Source organism: Notolepis coatsorum (genome assembly GCF_963971535.1).
Source record: "Notolepis coatsorum genome assembly, chromosome: 3".
Classification (NCBI taxonomy): Eukaryota; Metazoa; Chordata; class Actinopteri; order Aulopiformes; family Paralepididae; genus Notolepis; species Notolepis coatsorum.
Window position 1 is genome coordinate 165,079,953 of NC_140167.1, and position 18,480 is coordinate 165,098,432.

General features: G+C 50.1%; 1 protein-coding gene across 1 annotated transcript in view; it reads right to left on the reverse strand.

Moving 5' to 3' along the window:
- ifih1 (interferon induced with helicase C domain 1) overlaps nucleotides 1-18,480 on the reverse strand; it is a 128,473-nt gene that overhangs the window by 39,309 nt on the left and 70,684 nt on the right. The window contains exons 7-10 of the mRNA XM_084309410.1: nucleotides 17,751-17,968; nucleotides 15,627-15,728; nucleotides 14,360-14,483; nucleotides 5,420-5,635 (exon numbers count right to left, since the gene is read on the reverse strand). Of these exons, the coding sequence (XP_084165536.1) occupies nucleotides 5,420-5,635; nucleotides 14,360-14,483; nucleotides 15,627-15,728; nucleotides 17,751-17,968 (660 nt within the window). The remainder of the gene's footprint in view (nucleotides 1-5,419; nucleotides 5,636-14,359; nucleotides 14,484-15,626; nucleotides 15,729-17,750; nucleotides 17,969-18,480) is intronic.

An 18,480-nucleotide genomic window follows, 5' to 3' on the forward strand; every position in this document is an offset into this window, starting at 1 on the left:
CCGGTATCGCTTGCCTGACCGCAGCAGTTCAAAGAGGCAGTTGTTCGGGTGGCTCGAGTCCTTAATAATTCTCTTAGCCTTCCCCTTGCACCGCTTGTTGTAAATGTTCTGGAGGGTGGGAAGCCCCCCTCCAATTGTGCGTTCGGCTGAACGTGTCACTCTTTGTAGTCTGCTACGGTCTTGTGCAGTGCTATTCCCAAACCAGGAGGTGATGTTGCCGGTCAGGATGCTCTCTATTGTACATGAGTAGAAGTTCCTAAGGATCTTCTGACTGACTTGGAACTTCCTTAGGCGCCTGAGGAAGTAGAGGCGTTGTCGTGCCTTCTTCACAACACTGTCAATGTGTGTGGTCCATGTCAAGTCCTCGGATATGTGGGCTCCGAGGTACTTGAAACTGTTCACTCTCTCAACCGGTGCCCCGTCGATGCTGAGGGGGCTGTAGTCCTTGACCCCCGACCTCCTGAAGTCCACAATCATCTCTTTTGTTTTGCTGACGTTCAGGGAGAGGCAGTTCTCCTGACACCACTGTGACAGGTTCTCTACCTCTTCCAGGTAGGCCCTTTCGTCGTTGGCAGAGATCAGGCCCACCACTACTGTGTCATCAGCAAATTTGATGATGGTGTTGTTGTTCCGCTGTGCTACGCAGTCATGTGTGTACAGGGAGTAGAGGAGGGGGCTCAGAACACAGCCCTGGGGGGCCCCTATGTTGAGCGTGATGGATGAGGAGGTGCAGTTGCCGGCTCTTACCACCTGGGGTCTGCCCGTCAGGAAGTCCAAGACCCACTGGCAGAGGTCATAGTTCAAGCCCAGGTCCCTGAGCTTGGCTATGAGTTTGGAGGGGACTATGGTATTGAATGCTGAGCTGTAGTCGATGAACAGCATTCTCACATAGTTCCCCTGCCTCTTGTCCAGGTGTGATGCTGCTGTGTGCAGCACATGGGCTATGGCGTCCTCCGTGGACCTGTTGGGGCGATATGCAAATTGCAGGGGGTCCAGGTTGATGGGGAGGGAGGAACAGATGTAGCCCTTCACTAGCTTCTCAAAGCACTTCATGGCTATGGAGGTGAGGGCTACAGGGCGGTAGTCGTTGAGGCAAGCGGGCGTAGATTTTTTGGGTACAGGGATGATGGTGGACTTCTTCAGACAGGTGGGGATGACAGCCTGTTCCAAGGACAGGTTGAAGATGTCAGTGAATACCGGGGCCAGTTGGTCGGCACAGACTTTTAGGACGCGGCCGGGGATGCCGTCCGGTCCTGCTGCCTTCCTGATATTCACTTTTTTAAAGATCCGTCTCACCTCATGCTCTGTTACCCTGAACACTGAGTCTCCATCAGCAGACCCCCCCCCCCCCCCCATTGCCGTGGTTTGTAGGCTGGTGTTGTTATTCACAGCCTCAAACCTCGCATAGAAGGAATTGAGATCATTTGCTAAGGAGATGTCACTGTTCAGTTTGAGGGGGGTGCCTTTGTAGTCTGTCATTGTTCTGAGGCCCTGCCACATGCCTCTAGAGTCAGCCTGTTCAAACTGAAGTTCAACTTTATCCCTGTAACGCTGAATAGTACGGATTGTCATTGTTTCTTTGGCACCCCGCAGGCCCAACTGGGCTGCGGCGGAAGTGAGGAGGAGAGTCTTTTCAGACCCATCGTCGAGGACGGCGTAAGTGTCCAGGACCTTGTCCTCGTAGCTCAGGAGCACTCTGACCACTTTGATGAGCACTCGGGGGCTCCCGCTATACTTGGGGTCTATGTGGAGCACTCCTGTTGGTCGGTTGCCTTGTCGGGCTAGTCTTCGCATGTTATCCTCGCACAGGAATCGGCGGTGACCGGCTTCTGGGGGGTCAGACGCAATCCACTGCTCCATTTCGGCGATGGTCAGTGTCGGGAACACGTCGCACTGTGCCAGCCAGTGTCCTCTGCGGCAGTACGTACAGGCGATCTTCCATACCTCTTTGGCCGGGGGGTTGCGACCTGTCTGTGGTGACACCGAATCGAGATGGTACGAGTAGCACCGTGACTCCCAGTGTCTGCTGCAACAGTCAGGACACCAGGGGGGGGGTTCCGGACTGGTTTGTGGTGACACCGCCTCGGCCTGGTACATCACCGTGACGGGCCTACTTTGGTTTCCTGGCGGACGCTGGTTGCTCTCATGCAGGACTTCTAGGTGGGCGCCGTCACACTTGCCGCATCTTTTCTTCAGGCGGCACTCGGCTGCCATGTGGCCGCGCGCGCAGCGGAAGCAGCAGTGTTTGTCCTTAAGCCACTGACCTATTTCAGCGGTAGTTAGGTCTTTGAAGGCGTCGCACTGTGACAGCTGGTGTTCACTGTCACAGTACTGACAGACAGCCTTCCACTTCTCCTTGTGGGGGTTGTGGCTCGTCTGCCGTGACACAGCCTCGGCTTGGTGCATCACGGTCACAGACCGGCGGTTGTCGTTGAACCTCCTCGGTCCATCTCTAGGGCTAGAGCCACTCCACACGAATGTGTCCAATCGTAGACTGCTGACCTCCCTGGCGAGGAAATCAGCCAGGTCTAGGAGGGAGGGTTCTGGGCCGTGGGGGTCACCGTGGTCTCTCTGCCGCCGAAAACGCTCTTGACGGGCTGGAGGGAGCTTCTCCAGTATCCGCTCCACGTTGGAATTTGCATATAGTTCATATCTCCCCTTCTCCTTTTGTGACCCCAGCATCCCCACAAGGGATTGTACCTTGATAGAGAGGTCATCTAGTGCTCTATTGTCTTTGGCTGGGGGGAGGCGGTCGATATCTCGTATTTCTTGGATCACGTAATCCCATATGCGTCCATAGCGCGCGTCGAGGGCCACCAGAGCATCTGAGTAGGGGGTTCTTGAGTTCGAATATGCCAGCGCTATGTTATGCGCTCTGGGCACTTTGAGATGCTTGAGGAGGATGGCATATTTATAAGACTCGTCGTGTACATCGGACATTATAGTCTCTAAACACATGCGTAGTTCCGTGTACTGTGCTCTGTCCTCACGCGTAAAGTCTGGGAACGTCGGTGTTCCAAGGTAAGATGCCATGGATGGCTGGGACACCGATGCGCGTAGGGGGAGAGGCCTCCTTGGCGAGTCTCCCCGTACGTGGGGTCGTGGGTTAGTGCTGGGTGGGTACCAGAGGCCGGGCCCCCAGGTGATGCTCCTTGGTGCTGACTGTGTATTAAACTCACCCATGGGTTGGATCGGGGGTTTGTAGCGCAGTGGCTCGGGGCTGAGGTCGGGGCTGTACTGGGCCTCCTGGTCCAAAATAGGTTCGTGCTGGTGGGCTGGATGTCCTCCATCGTCCTCCGCTAGGTCCTGGAGTCTCCTAGTTAGTTTCTCGGCGACGTAGGCGGGATCTTCCCGTTGGCTGGGTCCCGTATAGACCGGTCGAGGAGGGGGCTCGGCGACGTAGACAGGTTCTTCCTGTTGGCTGGGTCCCGTATAGACCGGTCGGGGAGGGGGCTCGGCGACGTAAGCAGGTTCTTCCTGCTGGCTGGGTCCCGTGTAGATTTGTCGGGTAGGGGAAGTTGCCCTCGACCCGTGTCGTGATGATCTCCGGGAGCTCCGTGTGGAGGAGTGGGGGGTCGCCCTCTGGATCAATTGTTCTATCATCTGCGCCTGCAGACGGTCTCTCTCCGCTTCGCGCTGTGCATTGGTGGCGTCGCGCTGTGCATCGCGTTGCGCGTTGGTGCGGTCTCGCTGAATGTTCTCTTCAACCTGGAGGCGCCTCTCTTCCAGTCTGATAGTCATCGCTGCGTCAGCCTGGAGGCGACTCTCTTCCAGTCGGATGCGTTCTCTTTCGTTCTGTTGTTGCGCTTGGAGACGTTCGCGCTCCACTGCAGATTGTTCGCGCGCACTCTGTTGTTGCGCTTGGAGGCGCTCGCGTTCCGCTGCAGAGTGTTCACGCTCACTAAGTGTCTGTGCTTGGAGACGTTCGCGCTCCACTGCAGACTGTTCGCGCGCACTCTGTTGTTGCGCTTGGAGGCGGTCTCTTTCGGTTGATGCTGTCAGTGTGGCAATCAAGGCTTGTGCTAGTCTCTGGTCAGCCTCGCTGGGGGATGACACTGATGTAGGTGATCGGGCGCTGACAGGGCTTGGTGGAGACCTGTTCTCTTGGCGCGCTCCGAGGTCCATCTCTTGAGCGCTGCTTCTTGATTTCTCCCGCGCCCCGAGGTCCATCTCTTGAGCGCGGTACTCTTCTCTTAGTTGCGCGCCGAGGTCTGTTCAGTGAATTATTCAATGAAGAATAAGGGGATACAGAAGCCAGTCCTTGTAATCCAACGATCAGCAACAAAAGCAATAACTGTAATCCAATGCTCGATAGCAACGATGATAGCCAGCTAGCCTCGGTCCATGAGGCCAGCCCGAATGTAAATCCTCACGAGGTTAAATCCAAACGACAGTGGAGATTAACGATGCTCTTCTCCGGGTAATACGTTCCACAATCAATATAATCCAACCAGTAATGGTTCTGCAATCACCGCCGCCGGTTCTCCTGTGCACATGTCCAGCAGGTTCTCCGACTAGGCCTCCTCGTGTGCTGGCACCAATGTATTTAGTCCACGCGCACTGGCTAAGGTCCACTAGCTAAAACGAACGAACCGCTGGGTAATGCTACACACAAACGAACTGTGGTTGGCACGATATACAATAAATTAACGACTATTTACTTCACATTAAACTAAGTCGAACTTGACGTTACTGCATTAATCTGACACTTTACTATTCAAATCGCACATGGTTCTCAACACTCTGTTAGACGCACTGCTGCTCACTTCACTGTTACCGAACTTGATGAACATCTGGTTGAACAGCTACTGTTCGCACCTGCCGCAGCATATATACTTAAGTGGTTATCTAGTCCCGAACCTCAGTTCTTGTCTCGAATCAATACGCTGTCTCCGGGCATGTTACGACATGCCCGGGCTCGTCTTTGAACCTGACTTTGGGGGCTTGCGGTCTGGCGCCGAGGGCGCTATCCAATAAGGAAAGCGAATATTACTATGATTCGAACGCAGGCTTAAAGGGATATACCGTGTATATATAAATAATATACAATGTATATAAAAAAATAAATGTAGATTCTCAGCTTTAATCTGGCCCTTCACAACAAAGATGTTCCTTCATTGATCCCCTTGGGGAAATGTGGGCATCATAGCAACATGGGGGGGGGGGGGGGGGGGGGGTACAGGTATGGGCAGGGTAATAGCAGAACTAGAAAGATTTAATATAGGCAATACAATTCTATAAAAATACGAGAACAATAAACAGTGTAAACAAAGGTGCAGATGAGGGTCTGTATGCCCTATCGGTTATATTATACGTTACAATAAATATAGGCAATAGAGAATTATAATTTGAATATATACTATAAAAGTAAACAGTATACACAAGGTGCAGTATACACATTGGTACCCTAACCCAGTACCTCTGAACAGGTGGAAGAGGAACCTCTCCGTGTCAGTGATCTGTATGGACTCCTCCTCCTCAGGGGCCACTTTCCTCCTCATCTCCTCCTCCTGGTACCTGCTCAGGAAGCTGAAGGCGTCACACATGCGGATGGTGTTGCTGAGCTGCAGGCCCTCGTTGTACATCCTGAGGTGCTCCGCGCAGACACGCACCTTCTGGTTCTCCTCCTTCGCAGCTGCGGGGAACACAACGATGTGTTTCTCACCACATACAATACAGTAATATACGATACGATGATAAGATACAGTACGATACGATACGATAAGATACAGTAAGATACGATACGATAAGATACAGTAAGATACGATATGATACAGTAATATACGAAACGATATGATAAGATACAGTAAGATACGATACGATAAGATACAGTAAGATGCGATACGATAAGATACAGTAAGATACGATACGATACAGTAAGATACGATATGATATAGTAAGATACGACACGATATGATACGATACAGTAATATACGATATGATACGATACAGTAAGATATGATACGATAAGATACAGTAAGATACGATACAGTAAGATCAGATACGGTACAGTAAGGTAAGGTAAGGTGGGGTGGGGTAGGATAAGGTAAGGTAAGGTAGGGAAGCGGTAAGGTAAGATAAGATAGATTCAGCTGCATTGAATCAAATGGTCAATAAAAGGCGTCATGCTTTTAAGATAAGATAAGATATTCCTTTATTGATCCCCTTGGGGAAATTCAGGCATCTTAGCAGCATGGGGGATGGGAGGTACAGGTATGGACAGGGTAATAGTAGAAATACATAAATATAGGCAATAAAATTTGATCTGAATATAAAAATATGAGAACAAATAAACAGTGTAAACAATATAATTAACTATGAATTAGGGGTGGGCGATATATCGAGTATACTCGATGTATCGCGGATTGTTCTACCCGAGATGTAGTACTGTACTATATCGCAAACATCGAGTATTAGTTTATATGGCGCCGCCCGCGGCCGAGAGACACTCGCAGTGGTTTCCTCGAGAAGGGACGGTGGAGCTTAGGCTAACGTTAGTGTACTGGTCCCGAGTGTAGCAGGGACGGCGGAGCTATAGGCTAACGTTAGTGTACTGGTCCGGAGTGTAGCAGGGATGGCGGAGCTATAGGCTAACGTTAGTGTAGTGGTCCGGAGTGTAGCAGGGACGGCGGAGCTATAGGCTAACGTTAGCCCATTTCGTGACTGTGATGCACCGAGGGCTAGGCTAATGTTAGTGTAGTGGTCCGGAGTGTAGCAGGGACGGCGGAGCTATAGGCTAACGTTAGCCCATTTCGTGACTGTGATGCACCGAGGGCTAGGCTAACGTTAGTGTAGTGGTCCGGAGTGTAGCAGGGACGGCGGAAAAGCGGTCAAAGCGGACTCCACACTAGTTCCATTCGTGAGGAAAGGGGGTGGGTTATATTGACAACACTTGACAACAGAAGTTTAAACATAACGATAGGTTATGTAGATAACCTAGTTATATTAGTATTGGCTGAGCGTCCCGCTCTGAGCCTTACGAGATACTTCTATCTCCTGTGATACTTAATGTATCTCCCACGAATAAAAAACACATGCACCCCACCTGTATGGGGCCCCGCCCCTTACGGTGGCACCACCCATATAACCATGACTCTGGTCATGAAACACCCTTCCTCGCCAAAACCCGTCCCAGGAAAAGATCCCTCAAGAGGGAACTCAGGGCCGCGCAGAGCGGGACGCTCAGCCAATACTAATATAACTAGGTTATCTACATAACCTATCGTTATATATCGTATTTGCATCGCGTCCCGCTCTGAGCCTTACGAGATAATGGGGAAGAGCGGGCGCGAGACCCGACAGATGTACCCCCTGAGGACCCGTAAGCCCACATCAAGGGGTGCGGGGAGCCCTGTCACCCCATCCTCCCTAATGAAGGGGGGGCGCAGTCAACTCCACCTGAATGCGAACAAGAGGGAAACTAGAACCCCTTGAACACACCGTACAGGCGGAACCACGTGTGACTCAACACACTGTGGCCCATACCCATACACTCCTGCTACCCGACCAAAGGACGGGAAGCAGGGAAGGCCACAGACCCCAGAACCGCCTGGGAGACAGAACCCCCGGTCATGTCCATGAGGAAAAACCTTACAAAGGAGCCCGGGGAGGACCATGAAGCTGCAGCACAGATGGCCTCCACCGAGGCCCCACCCAGGAGAGCGGCAGAGGCAGCCACCCCACGAGTGGAGTGCGCCCTGACGCCCCCAGGGGGATCCTGCCCAGCCAACATGTAGCAGAGGGTAACACCCTCGCACAACCAATGGGACAGACGCTGCTCCGACAGTGCCTTACCAGCACGAGCCCCACCGTAACAGACAAAAAGCTGGTCGGTAACCCTGAAATCCTGAGTACGGCTGAGGTAAATCCCCAAGCACGGACCGGACATGACAGGTGAAGGCCCGCAACTAACTCACTAGTGTGAGGAGGAGGACGAAACGCCTGAACCACAATATCCCGGGAGCGGAAGGAACTCCGGATATTCTTAGGCACGAAAGCAGGATTAGGTCGCAGAGTGACACCGCAATCGGTCCGAAAAGACAGGCACTCTGGACGTACCGAGAGAGCACAGAGCTCACCTACGCGTTTAGCGGAAGTGACAGCCAGAAGGAACGCGGTCTTGAAGGACAGCTGTCCCAACGGCGCCTGCTCGAGCGGCTCAAACGGGGCCAAGGACAACCGACCGAAGACCAATTGAAGATCCCAAGTCGGAGCCAAGGAGCGTTGCACCGGCTTAACGCGCCGAGCGCCAAGCAGGAAACGCTTCACAAGAGGGTGGTTGAACAAGACATCCCCTCAAACCCCTCATGATAGGAGGATATAGCTGCTGCATATACCCTCACCGTCGAAGCCGACAGTCTATCAAGGAGAGACTGGAGGTAACTAAGGACAGCATCCAGGGGGCAGGAGACTGAGTCCCGGCCCCCCGCCTTACACCACACTTGGAACACACGTCATCTGCCCGCGCAAGCGGAGCGCCAAGCAGGAACGCTTCACAAGAGGGTGGCTGAACAAGACATCCCCTCAAACCCCTCATGATAGGAGGATATAGCTGCCGCATATACCCTCACCGTCGAAGCCGACAGTCTATCAAGGAGAGACTGGAGGTAACCAAGGACAGCATCCAGGGGGCAGGAGACTGAGTCCCGGCCCCCCGCCTTACACCACACTTGGAACATACGTCATCTGCCCGCGTAAGCGCGACAGTGGAGGGAGCATGCGCATTCCAGATGGTAACACCATCAGGATCAAGAACCTGCGCCCCTCAACGTACCCGTCCCAACAACTGACCTAACAGATGTATGGGGAAGAATCCCTGGCGGCACGGCATCGGTCCCAGACCTGCCTGGCCATGTCCAGACGCAATCCTCACCCGTCAGGATGAGGGCCGCCCCGCGACAGTACACCTGCACCCACATTCTCCCTGCCGGGGATGTGGGGAGCCCTCAGGCCGCGCAGATGGAGGACGCCCATAGCCAGCCGCCCGCCGCCTGGTGCAGACAGGGGGAGCGTACTCCCTGTCTGTCGATACACGACACTGACGTCGTATCGTCCGTCCTGATCAACACCATTTGTGGACCAGGAGGACCGCTTTCAACACCAACACATTGAACGTAGCGCAGACCGGGCAGCATGGTTTGCCAGCTGCCCCCTACTGCGTTGGCCTGACGCATCACCAGCGAGGGAGGCGTCGGTGAAAACGCGACGTGAGACAGCGCCGTAACCGTCCTAGGACGGAACCTCCCGAGCGTGTTGACAACACGCTCTGAGATGGATGCCCATAGCCCTCCAACCGTTGACTGGGAAGAGGAATACTCTACATCCAGTCTACAGCAACCCCAGGCTGGTAGAGACCTGCCTGGTATGAGACCTGACGATCCACCTTGACCGCGAAGGACCAGAACGTCATCAGGGCAGAACACTCCGTAACCCCGGACGAGGCAGAGGCCCCAGTGCGGCCTCCACGCACTTGGTGAAGATGCGGGGAGCCAGAGAAAACCGAACGGCAGCCTCTGGTACTCATACGCTAACCCTGCAAAGGAAGCGTAGGTAAGCCCTAGGATGGAAGATCGGGGATGCGCATACGCATCCTACAGGTCTATGGAGGAGAACCAGACCCCCACCTGCCAGTGTTCAACAGGTAGGAGACGATCCAAAAAATGCTGAACCTTCCCATGGGACAGGTCCAGCCTGGGTCTTACACCCCTCCCTCCCGACTTCTCGGGCTGAGAACACCGGGAGGAGAACGCCACGACGATGGCTTGCTTCGTCCACAGAGATTGGATCTCGTTGACCAGAGCTGTCCCTGCTGGAGACCCCGACAACAGGGTCTGTACCAAACCTGAAAACGGGTGGGGTTGTGTAAACACAAGTCCCCGCCTCACCGTTCTCTCCATCTACCTCGACATATGGTACTGCCGTAGTCATATGTGACGACACTCCCAACGCACCCGCCGTCACGTGGCGCAGGTCCGCCAGGAACTGTAGATAGTTGGCCCGGTCCCCCCGCTGTGCGTAGACAACCCCGGAACCGTGCGAGGAGCGCGTTCCGTCTTGTCGGAACACCTGACCCTGACACCACCCACGAGGCAATCGCACCCAAGGGGGAACCCCGACAGAAAGGGCCGATCTGATACGGGGGGCTTCCGATGAAAAAAGCCCCCCCACCGAACACCCCTCCAGAACATGCTGAAGGAGTTGTCCTGCAGCCGGACATGCAAGGTGTAAGGCCCCCATGGGTTCCTACACACCGTAGCCCTGCAGTGATATTACTACCACCCCAAACCATGTGAGCTGCGACCACTTGCCAATATTTCAGGAGTGGGAGGCACCAACATGATACCTGGCCTGGCGAAGGCGAGGCCGGGGAAGCCCGCACTGTGTGCCTCAAAAGGTTTCGAGCCCCCCTGCTGACAACACTTAAGTTGACAGACGTAACACCAGGCTCAACCAACACAGTTCAAGGTGTGGGAGCCGCTTGACAGCACAACATTCTCACGGACAGACCCAGGCTCAGCCATCAACTGGGTGTCAGCCCCTGTCCCCATGAGAAGCGAAAAGGGGGGGGCCGCCCGCGCATCAACGAAGGCACGCGGCCCGCAGCCAAAGGAAACAATCAGAGCCCACTTCTTCCGCTGGTGTTGGGGAAGGGAGTGATCGGAGAGCGGGCTGCTCGCGGCAGGACGGTGACGGCTTGTTTGTTCAAGCCGAACCCATCCTACATGGCCGATCCCTCGGCCGCCAAGGCTGTCGGCCTTGTGGACACCTGTCGAATCAACGCCCAGGATACCTCTGGCGGGGGAAAAACATGGCCGCCTGTCGAGGGCCCCGTCATCGCCGCTGACGAGGCCGTGCTCTCTCTTCTTCTGGCTGCGCGGTGTGAGGCGGTGTAGGGCCTAGGACAATACCGCCCGCGCTCCAGCAGAAGACCAAAATCCCCTGCAGAGAGGAGAACCCTGAGCGGTTATAGCTTGCGGCTGGGTCAAAGCTAATAACGTCAACAACCTCGCGCGATGTGTCGACGTCGGCTGGCCCTCAAGGCCCCTCCACCAGACACCATTTTTTTAATAGAAAAAACCAGCAATTCGAACACAGTTCTAATCGTTGCCAATTCCATACCGTGGCGGTACAAGCCTTAACAGCCCACCAGCCACTCGCCAGGCCGACCCACCCATGGTGTCGGCCGGGCGGGGCATTGTTTCAATATATCAAAAACAACTGACGTTAACATGGAGCACCAGTGGTGATTGCAAACAGCACCCTCCACTGTGGTGTGCACCATGAAAGGGTTAAATGAATAAAAGAGCTAAACCACAAAAAACTGTAGAATGAGCAAACCCATACACACAAAGTTTAAGGGGAGACGGACCAGACCCGTCTTCATTCAAAATATTCACAACAGAACACCAGCCCTAGTTTAGCCCATTTACCAAAAAAGGTAAACAAAGCCCCCCCCCCCGCACTACTCCCCCAGTATACCGATTGACCGTCAGTATGAATGGTTTGAGAGGAGAGAAAGCTGTAGCAAGACAGACCTTCTCATAGCAGAGTGACAAAACGAAACAATAGCCCCCTACACAGGGCCGCCCCAGGAGGTGGGGGCCCTCGCGTCTAAAAACGCGCAGGGCCTCACATTTCTCCCAGGCGGCCCTGCCCTTATACTACTGCAGCCTAACGCCAGGCAATGTGGGACCCAAGACAACAATTGCCTGTGCACATGATGTGTTTATCATGTCGGCTGGACCCATAGCCCCACTACCCGACGCCAACCCAGATGGGAACACCGTTCAACAAACCCCGCCGGAACACAAGGTAAAATACCTGGCTAGGAACCTAGCCACGACCTACCCCGTTGTCAACCCATTTACCCGAAAAAGGTAAATAGAACTCAAAAAGCCCCACAACAGCTACCGACTGACCTTCATTGATGAACCGGGCAAGAGGCGGGAGAGTGACAACATCTCACGGCGGAGACATTAAAACAGCATAGCAATTAGCAGTAGTAATAGCATGCGGCAGTAGCGATAGCATGTAGCATAGCTTCAGATGTTTTAGCAGCACGCCCAAGACAGCTTGGAAACCGTTCCCTGCAGAGAACGTTCACCAAACCATCCTGCCCCCGGCGCCAACACACAACATGGTTGTGTTAACAAAACAAACCAGCATTACTAACACTAATACCCATGCCTGAAGACACAGGGCCTACCTGAGTACAAGCTGGCCCGACAGCCAGCCTTGTACAGCTGAACCTCGATGTGCAGTCATCAAACGAGGAACATCAACACAGGCCCGTCGTGTCGCCGAAAACATGCGTCGAAGATGCCAGGGGCCAGCAACCTCCGGTAAGCTTCCAACATTATTAATCTTCCTTAATCTTTTCATTCCGCTAGTCTCGTATGGTGCACGCATCCAATACGCTGGGACGAAAACAGAGCAAGGGTGTTTCATGACCAGAGTCATGGTTATATGGGTGGTGCCACCGTAAGGGGCAGGGCCCCATACAGGTGGGGTGCATGTGTTTTTTATTCGTGGGAGATACATTAAGTATCACAGGAGATAGAAGTATCTCGTAAGGCTCAGAGCGGGACGCGATGCAAATACGATATATAACTTCATATTTATTGGTTATTCGTTTCTGTATATCATCCACTTTCCATCTCCGTGTGTTAGACTCTTCCTGTTTACATTCGAGTGTGACGTTATCACCTACGGCAGCTTAGACGATCAAAACGCGAACCTAGAACAAAACCCGAGGGGGGGGGGGGGGGTGGGGGCTGGCTCTCTCGTTCGTTCTCGCCCCCTCTCTCTCTCTCTCTCTCTACATTCAATGTTTTAAAGTAGCCAAACGTTACAGACAGTATAAATACTAACTGGATAGTTGATGATATAAACATTTAATTTCATTATCTGAAATATTCTAAAATCATTAAGTCTGCTATAAGCCATTATCCCTTTGTCTGTGATTATTATTTTCTCACAGTAGAGTGTGTATATATATATGTGTGTGTGTGTGTTTGGCTAAAGTGGATAGAAAACACAGTACTGTGCAAAAAAAGGCACCCAAGAGTTTTTATATAAATGGTCTTAGATGTAAATAATTCTTTTTATTAGTGTGTCAGTAGACTACTCTTAGTACATTTTCATTAAATAATTTTTTAAAGCATCTTCATGGTTTAATAATGCAAACATATGTTGCAGGGACTTATTATAATCATCATATTGGCGTGACTGTATGCATCAAAGGGTTAAATCAAGCATTTTTTAGAGCAAATGTCAAAATATCGCGATATATATCGTGTATCGCGATATGGCCAAAAAATATCGCGATATCATTTAGAGGCCATATCGCCCAGCCCTACTATGAATATAAAAATATGAAATGAATAAACAGTTTAAACAAAGGTGCAGATGAGGGTCTGTATGCCCTATCAGTTATATGATATGCTACAATAAATATAGGCAATAAAGAATTTGGATCTGAATATATACTATGAGTAGGAGTAAAAGTAAACAGTATTACACAAGGTACAGTATATACAAGGTACCCTAACTGGCCTGATATACGTCATACGTTGTAGTCCGTGCAGGTTTTGGTGGTTAAGAGTCAGACACACTTAGTGGTCAGACATTCCTAGTAGTTCTCCAGTTCTTCAGCCGTTAAGAATACATTCTATCCAAGCTTGATTTACGCCGACATGGAATGTACACATCTCAAGAGGAGAGGGGTAATACAATCCTGCCTGGTTTCTTAAACCACTGGTCGAGGGGCCCAAACTGGCTCCCCACATGACAGTAGTAACATGTTTGTGATATGTTTCAATGAGCCTGGGTCACATAACAGTAGTAACATGTTTGTGATATTGTATGTTTCAATGATCCTGGGTCACATGACAACAGTAGTAAAATGATTGTGATATGTTTCAATGAGCCTGGGTCACATGACAACATTAGTAACATGTTTGTGATATGTTTCAATGAGCCTGGGTCACATGACAACAGTAGTAACATGTTTGTGATATGTTTCAATGAGCCTGGGTCGAATGACAACCGTAGTAAAATCGTCCTTAGTAATTAACTTAGTAAAATCTAAAAGAGAATAGTCAAAGACTCTAGCCACCCAAACAACTGCCTCTTTGCACTGCTGCGGTCAGACAAGTGCTACCGGAGTCTCATGGCCGGTACAGAGAGACTCAAAAGGAGCTTCTATCCCCAGGCCATCAGGATGCTCAATGCGGACTCTACGTGACACTAACTCATCCATCTACGTACATTCATTGCACAGTGGCGGCTCGGGAGGTAGCAGGTGAGAAATTTCCCAAAATGTTGGCGTGTTCCTTCAAAGGTCTGAACTCTCGCTCACCGTTCTGCTCTTTCTGCACCACCCACTGCTCGTAGTTCTGAGAGCCCAGGTCACAGGTTGGGTTTAGGTCGGCGTGGACCTGGATGTCGTTCATGATCCTCTTGATTACATCCCCGAACGGATCCTGAAATGATAAGAAAGAGTTTTAGGGAGTGGCTGGGTAGCGCAGTGGACTAAGCCTACCACCGCAGAGACTCTGGGATCGAATCCAGCTGTCAGCGGTACCAGTCATCCCTACTAACACAATTGGCAGTGTTAGCGGGTGGGAAGCCGGTGGGGTACATGTCCTGGTCGCCTGAATACTTTCGACAACAAATGTTTGTTTCCGCATCTCTGATTGGCCCGCGCGTTTCTGGTCATGTGACATGTGCGCCAATCATGGGGCCGCAAGTTTCTACACTGGTTAAGCTTAGGCGCTCTTTCGAAGTTGGTTAAGGTTAGAGTTTGTCTTAGAGCATGGCGATAGAACGCCTGCCCTTCTTTCGACGGTTAAGCTTAGGCACTCTTTCGAAGTTGGTTAAGGTTAGAGTTTGTCTTAGAGCATGGCGATAGAGCGCCAGGTAGTTTGCAGGCTGTTAGACCCGGAAATAGGCGCAGAACTTGCTGTCCCACGATTGGCGCACATGTCACATGACCTGGCCAATCAGAGCGCAAAACTCGAATGCGGAAACAAACATTTGTTGTCGAAAGTATTCACGCGTCCTGGTCGTTGTAAACTGCGACTCCTACTGGTCAGTCGGGGCGCCTGTTCAGCAGGGAGGGGATCTGGGGGAAATAACGTTAACCTCTGCATGCGTTACGTTCCCCCAGTGAAACTCCTTGCTGTCGGATGAAAAGAAGCGGCTGGCGACTCCACATCGCAGGAGGCATGTGGTAGTTCTACACCCTCCCCAGGCTGACAGTGGGGCAATGCGTGGAATGACCAAGAAGGGAATTGGCATAACGACTAAATTGGGATGGGTCAAAAATAATAATACAGAAATCCCAAAAATAAATAGAATAAAAAGTTTTAGGTTGTATGAACTACGGCACAGCGTGGTGTGAAGTTAAGTCTACTGTAACCACGTTGACAAAAATGTTTTTCAAATGTTTTTTGATACTGGTTTTTTGATGATGCATGTTTTTTGATGATTCGTGTTTGTTGATGATTCATGTTTTTTGATGCGTGTTTTTGATGATTCATGTTTGTTGATGATTAATGTTTTTTGATGATTCATGTTTGTTGACGATACATGTCCTGCATGAGAAGCACATTTCTGAGGTTTACCTGTTTTCTTTCTTCAACCGTTGCGATCCGTTTGTATGGCTCTTTCTTGAACTCCCCAAGGCTACGCGTCATGATTTTAGAGGCATCCAAGTTTGCACAAATCTACCAGAACAAGAGACAAACACATGTAGCTACACCGTCAGACTGAATTCATTCAAAGCATTTTTCCACTCTACTAGTGATTCAAAGGTTGCCGGTTCGATCCCTACTACCGCCGGGAGGGTGCATATTCCACCTCAGTGCCCTTGAGCAAGGCACTGAACCGCAACCGCGTGTGAGACACGTCTTGTATATTATAATAATTCTTTAATAAAATCTGATTAGCACTATTACATACTCAGTAGTACTAATTTGTATATATTATACCCAGTTTAATCACCTGTAAGTTGTATATTACTGTTGCACTTTACTGTTACATTTGCACTCTGGTTGGATGCCAAACTTATTTTCATTGTACTGTACTTGTGCTGCATGATGACAATACATTTGAATCTAAATCTAAAAGCATGTGCACTTTGGTTTGTGGGGCAGCTTTATGGAACGGACTACAAGTGGAAATAAAACAGAGCAACAACAACACAGTTAAAAAATATATACAGAACTGAGGAACTATAGATAGTTGCTCTCAGGGAATGTTTTGATTTCTTCAAAACAAAAGATAATGGTTGTCTTGTTTTTTAACCTTATTTTATTTATTATAATTTCTTCTCTCTCAGGTAGTAAAAGAGTTGTATTTTAAACGTCATGATATTGTAAGAAAGGGGCAGGACTAGATACGCTGTGCTTCCTTCTGCCTCTTCTCCAACTCATCCTTGTTGGTTTTTCTACAGATGAAGACGGACTCATTTGTTTACGTTTACATTTTGTCTTTACTGTGATGATTTGTACATGTGTTGTGTTCGAGATGAATAAAGATTACAAAAAAAATATATTATGTGCAATACGTCTGGCATATATGTGTACAATTTGACCTTGTGCTCATCTCATATTGCAACGAAAAAAACTTCAATAAACAAAGTTTTGAAAAAAAAAAAAAAAAAAAAAAAAAAAAAAAAAAAAAATGTCCCATCAGAATTTGTAATCATTCAATTGTATTAGCAAAACAACAACTTCTACAGTCGTTGAATCACGTTCTACAAGAGAGTTAAGAGTTCATTTCTTTCCCCTCAATATAAATATAAAAGAAATATGAGAAAAATAATCAGTATAAACAATATAATTAACTCTGAATATAAAAACATGAGAAAAATAAAACAGTGTAAAAAAGGTGCAGATGAGGGTCTGTATGCCCCATCGGTTATATTACACATTACAATAAATATAGGCAATAAAGAAACGTGAATCTGAATATACCATGAGTAAGAGTAAAAGTAACCAGTATACACAAGGTGCAGATGAGGGTCTGTATGTCCTATCGGTTATATTATACACTAAGAGCCGCTAGTATCCATCGTATCAAACGGTTGATTTAGGTTTGAGTTCTACAGAAAGTCAAGAGTTAATTTCTTCCCCCTCTGTGGTGAAAGTAGGACAGGCGTAGTAAGCTTTATGTGGTCAGGGGCCATCTGGAACATTAGAAACAGCTTGGAGCGAGTGAGCAGGGCACTAAAACCATCCAGGCAGGGAGGGAGGGAGGGTGGGTGGGCGGGGCACTGGGGCCACGACCTGAGCAAGAGGGAGAAAAATGTTGAATGAAATGGAGGAAGAGGGAGGGAGGGACCGGAAAGGAGAGAATGGTATGTACGAGGTGGCGGGACGCCCAAAGAGAGAGAGAGGAGCCGGCGGACTGGTAGATGGACCGCGTTTATATAACAGCTTGTATCCAAAGCGTTTTTACAACTCATTCCTCACATTCGCTCACCGACGGTGGTGCAAGGTGCCAACCTGCTCGTTGGGAGCAGTTATGGGTTAAGTGTCTTTGCTCAAGGAAACTTCCGACACGCTGCCCGGGAGGAGCGGGAATTGAACCGGGAACCTTCCGATTACCAGACAACCGCTCTAGCTCCTGAGCCACTGTTGCCCCTACATGTTAAAATATTCTGCACGTTCTGCACAATCTTCATAATGATCTGCCGTTTCTGATCTGTGTCTCTCTCTCTCTCTGTGTGTCTCTCTCTCTCTTACTCTCAGGATGTGGTCCTCAGCCTTCTCCATCTTGGTGGCCCCCCCCACGCCAGGTGAGGCGGTCAGGCCCAGGACCTGAGGGATGGGCACCTCCTCCTTATGCTCCTTCCTCAGCCTGGCATTCTTGTGCTTCTGCTTCAGGTAGCGCATCATGATGTGGTTGTAGACGTCTCCCTTCTGGGTGTGGTGACACTCGTCGATCACCAGCAGCGTCAGGTCTGCAGCAGCAAGCGGACATGAGAGAGAGAGAGAGAGAGAGAGAGAGAGAGAGAGAGAGAGAGAGAGAGAGAGAGAGAGAGAGAGAGAGAGAGAGAGAGAGAGAGAGAGAGAGAGAGAGAGAGAGAGAGACACAGATAGACACAGAGAAAGAAAGAGTGAGAAGAGAGAGAAAGAGAAAAAGAGAGAAGAGACACAAACACAGAGAAATAGAGAGAGAAGATATATATATAGAGAGAGAAGAGAAAGAGTAGAGAAGATAGAAAGAGTAGAGTATAAAAAGAGAGAAGAAAGAGAAGAGAGAAAGAGTAGAGAGAAGAGAGAGAAAGAGTAGAGAAGAGAGAGAATGAGTATAGAGAAGAGAGAGAAAGAGTACAGAGAAGAGTCTTTGACTTTTGATATTCTTTATTAAAACATCAACAACAAAAAGAAAAGCCCAGTAAAGACAAAAATCCTCACGGCATCTTCATAAAACCAACCTTCACACACACCTGCTCACACACGCTCGCTCACC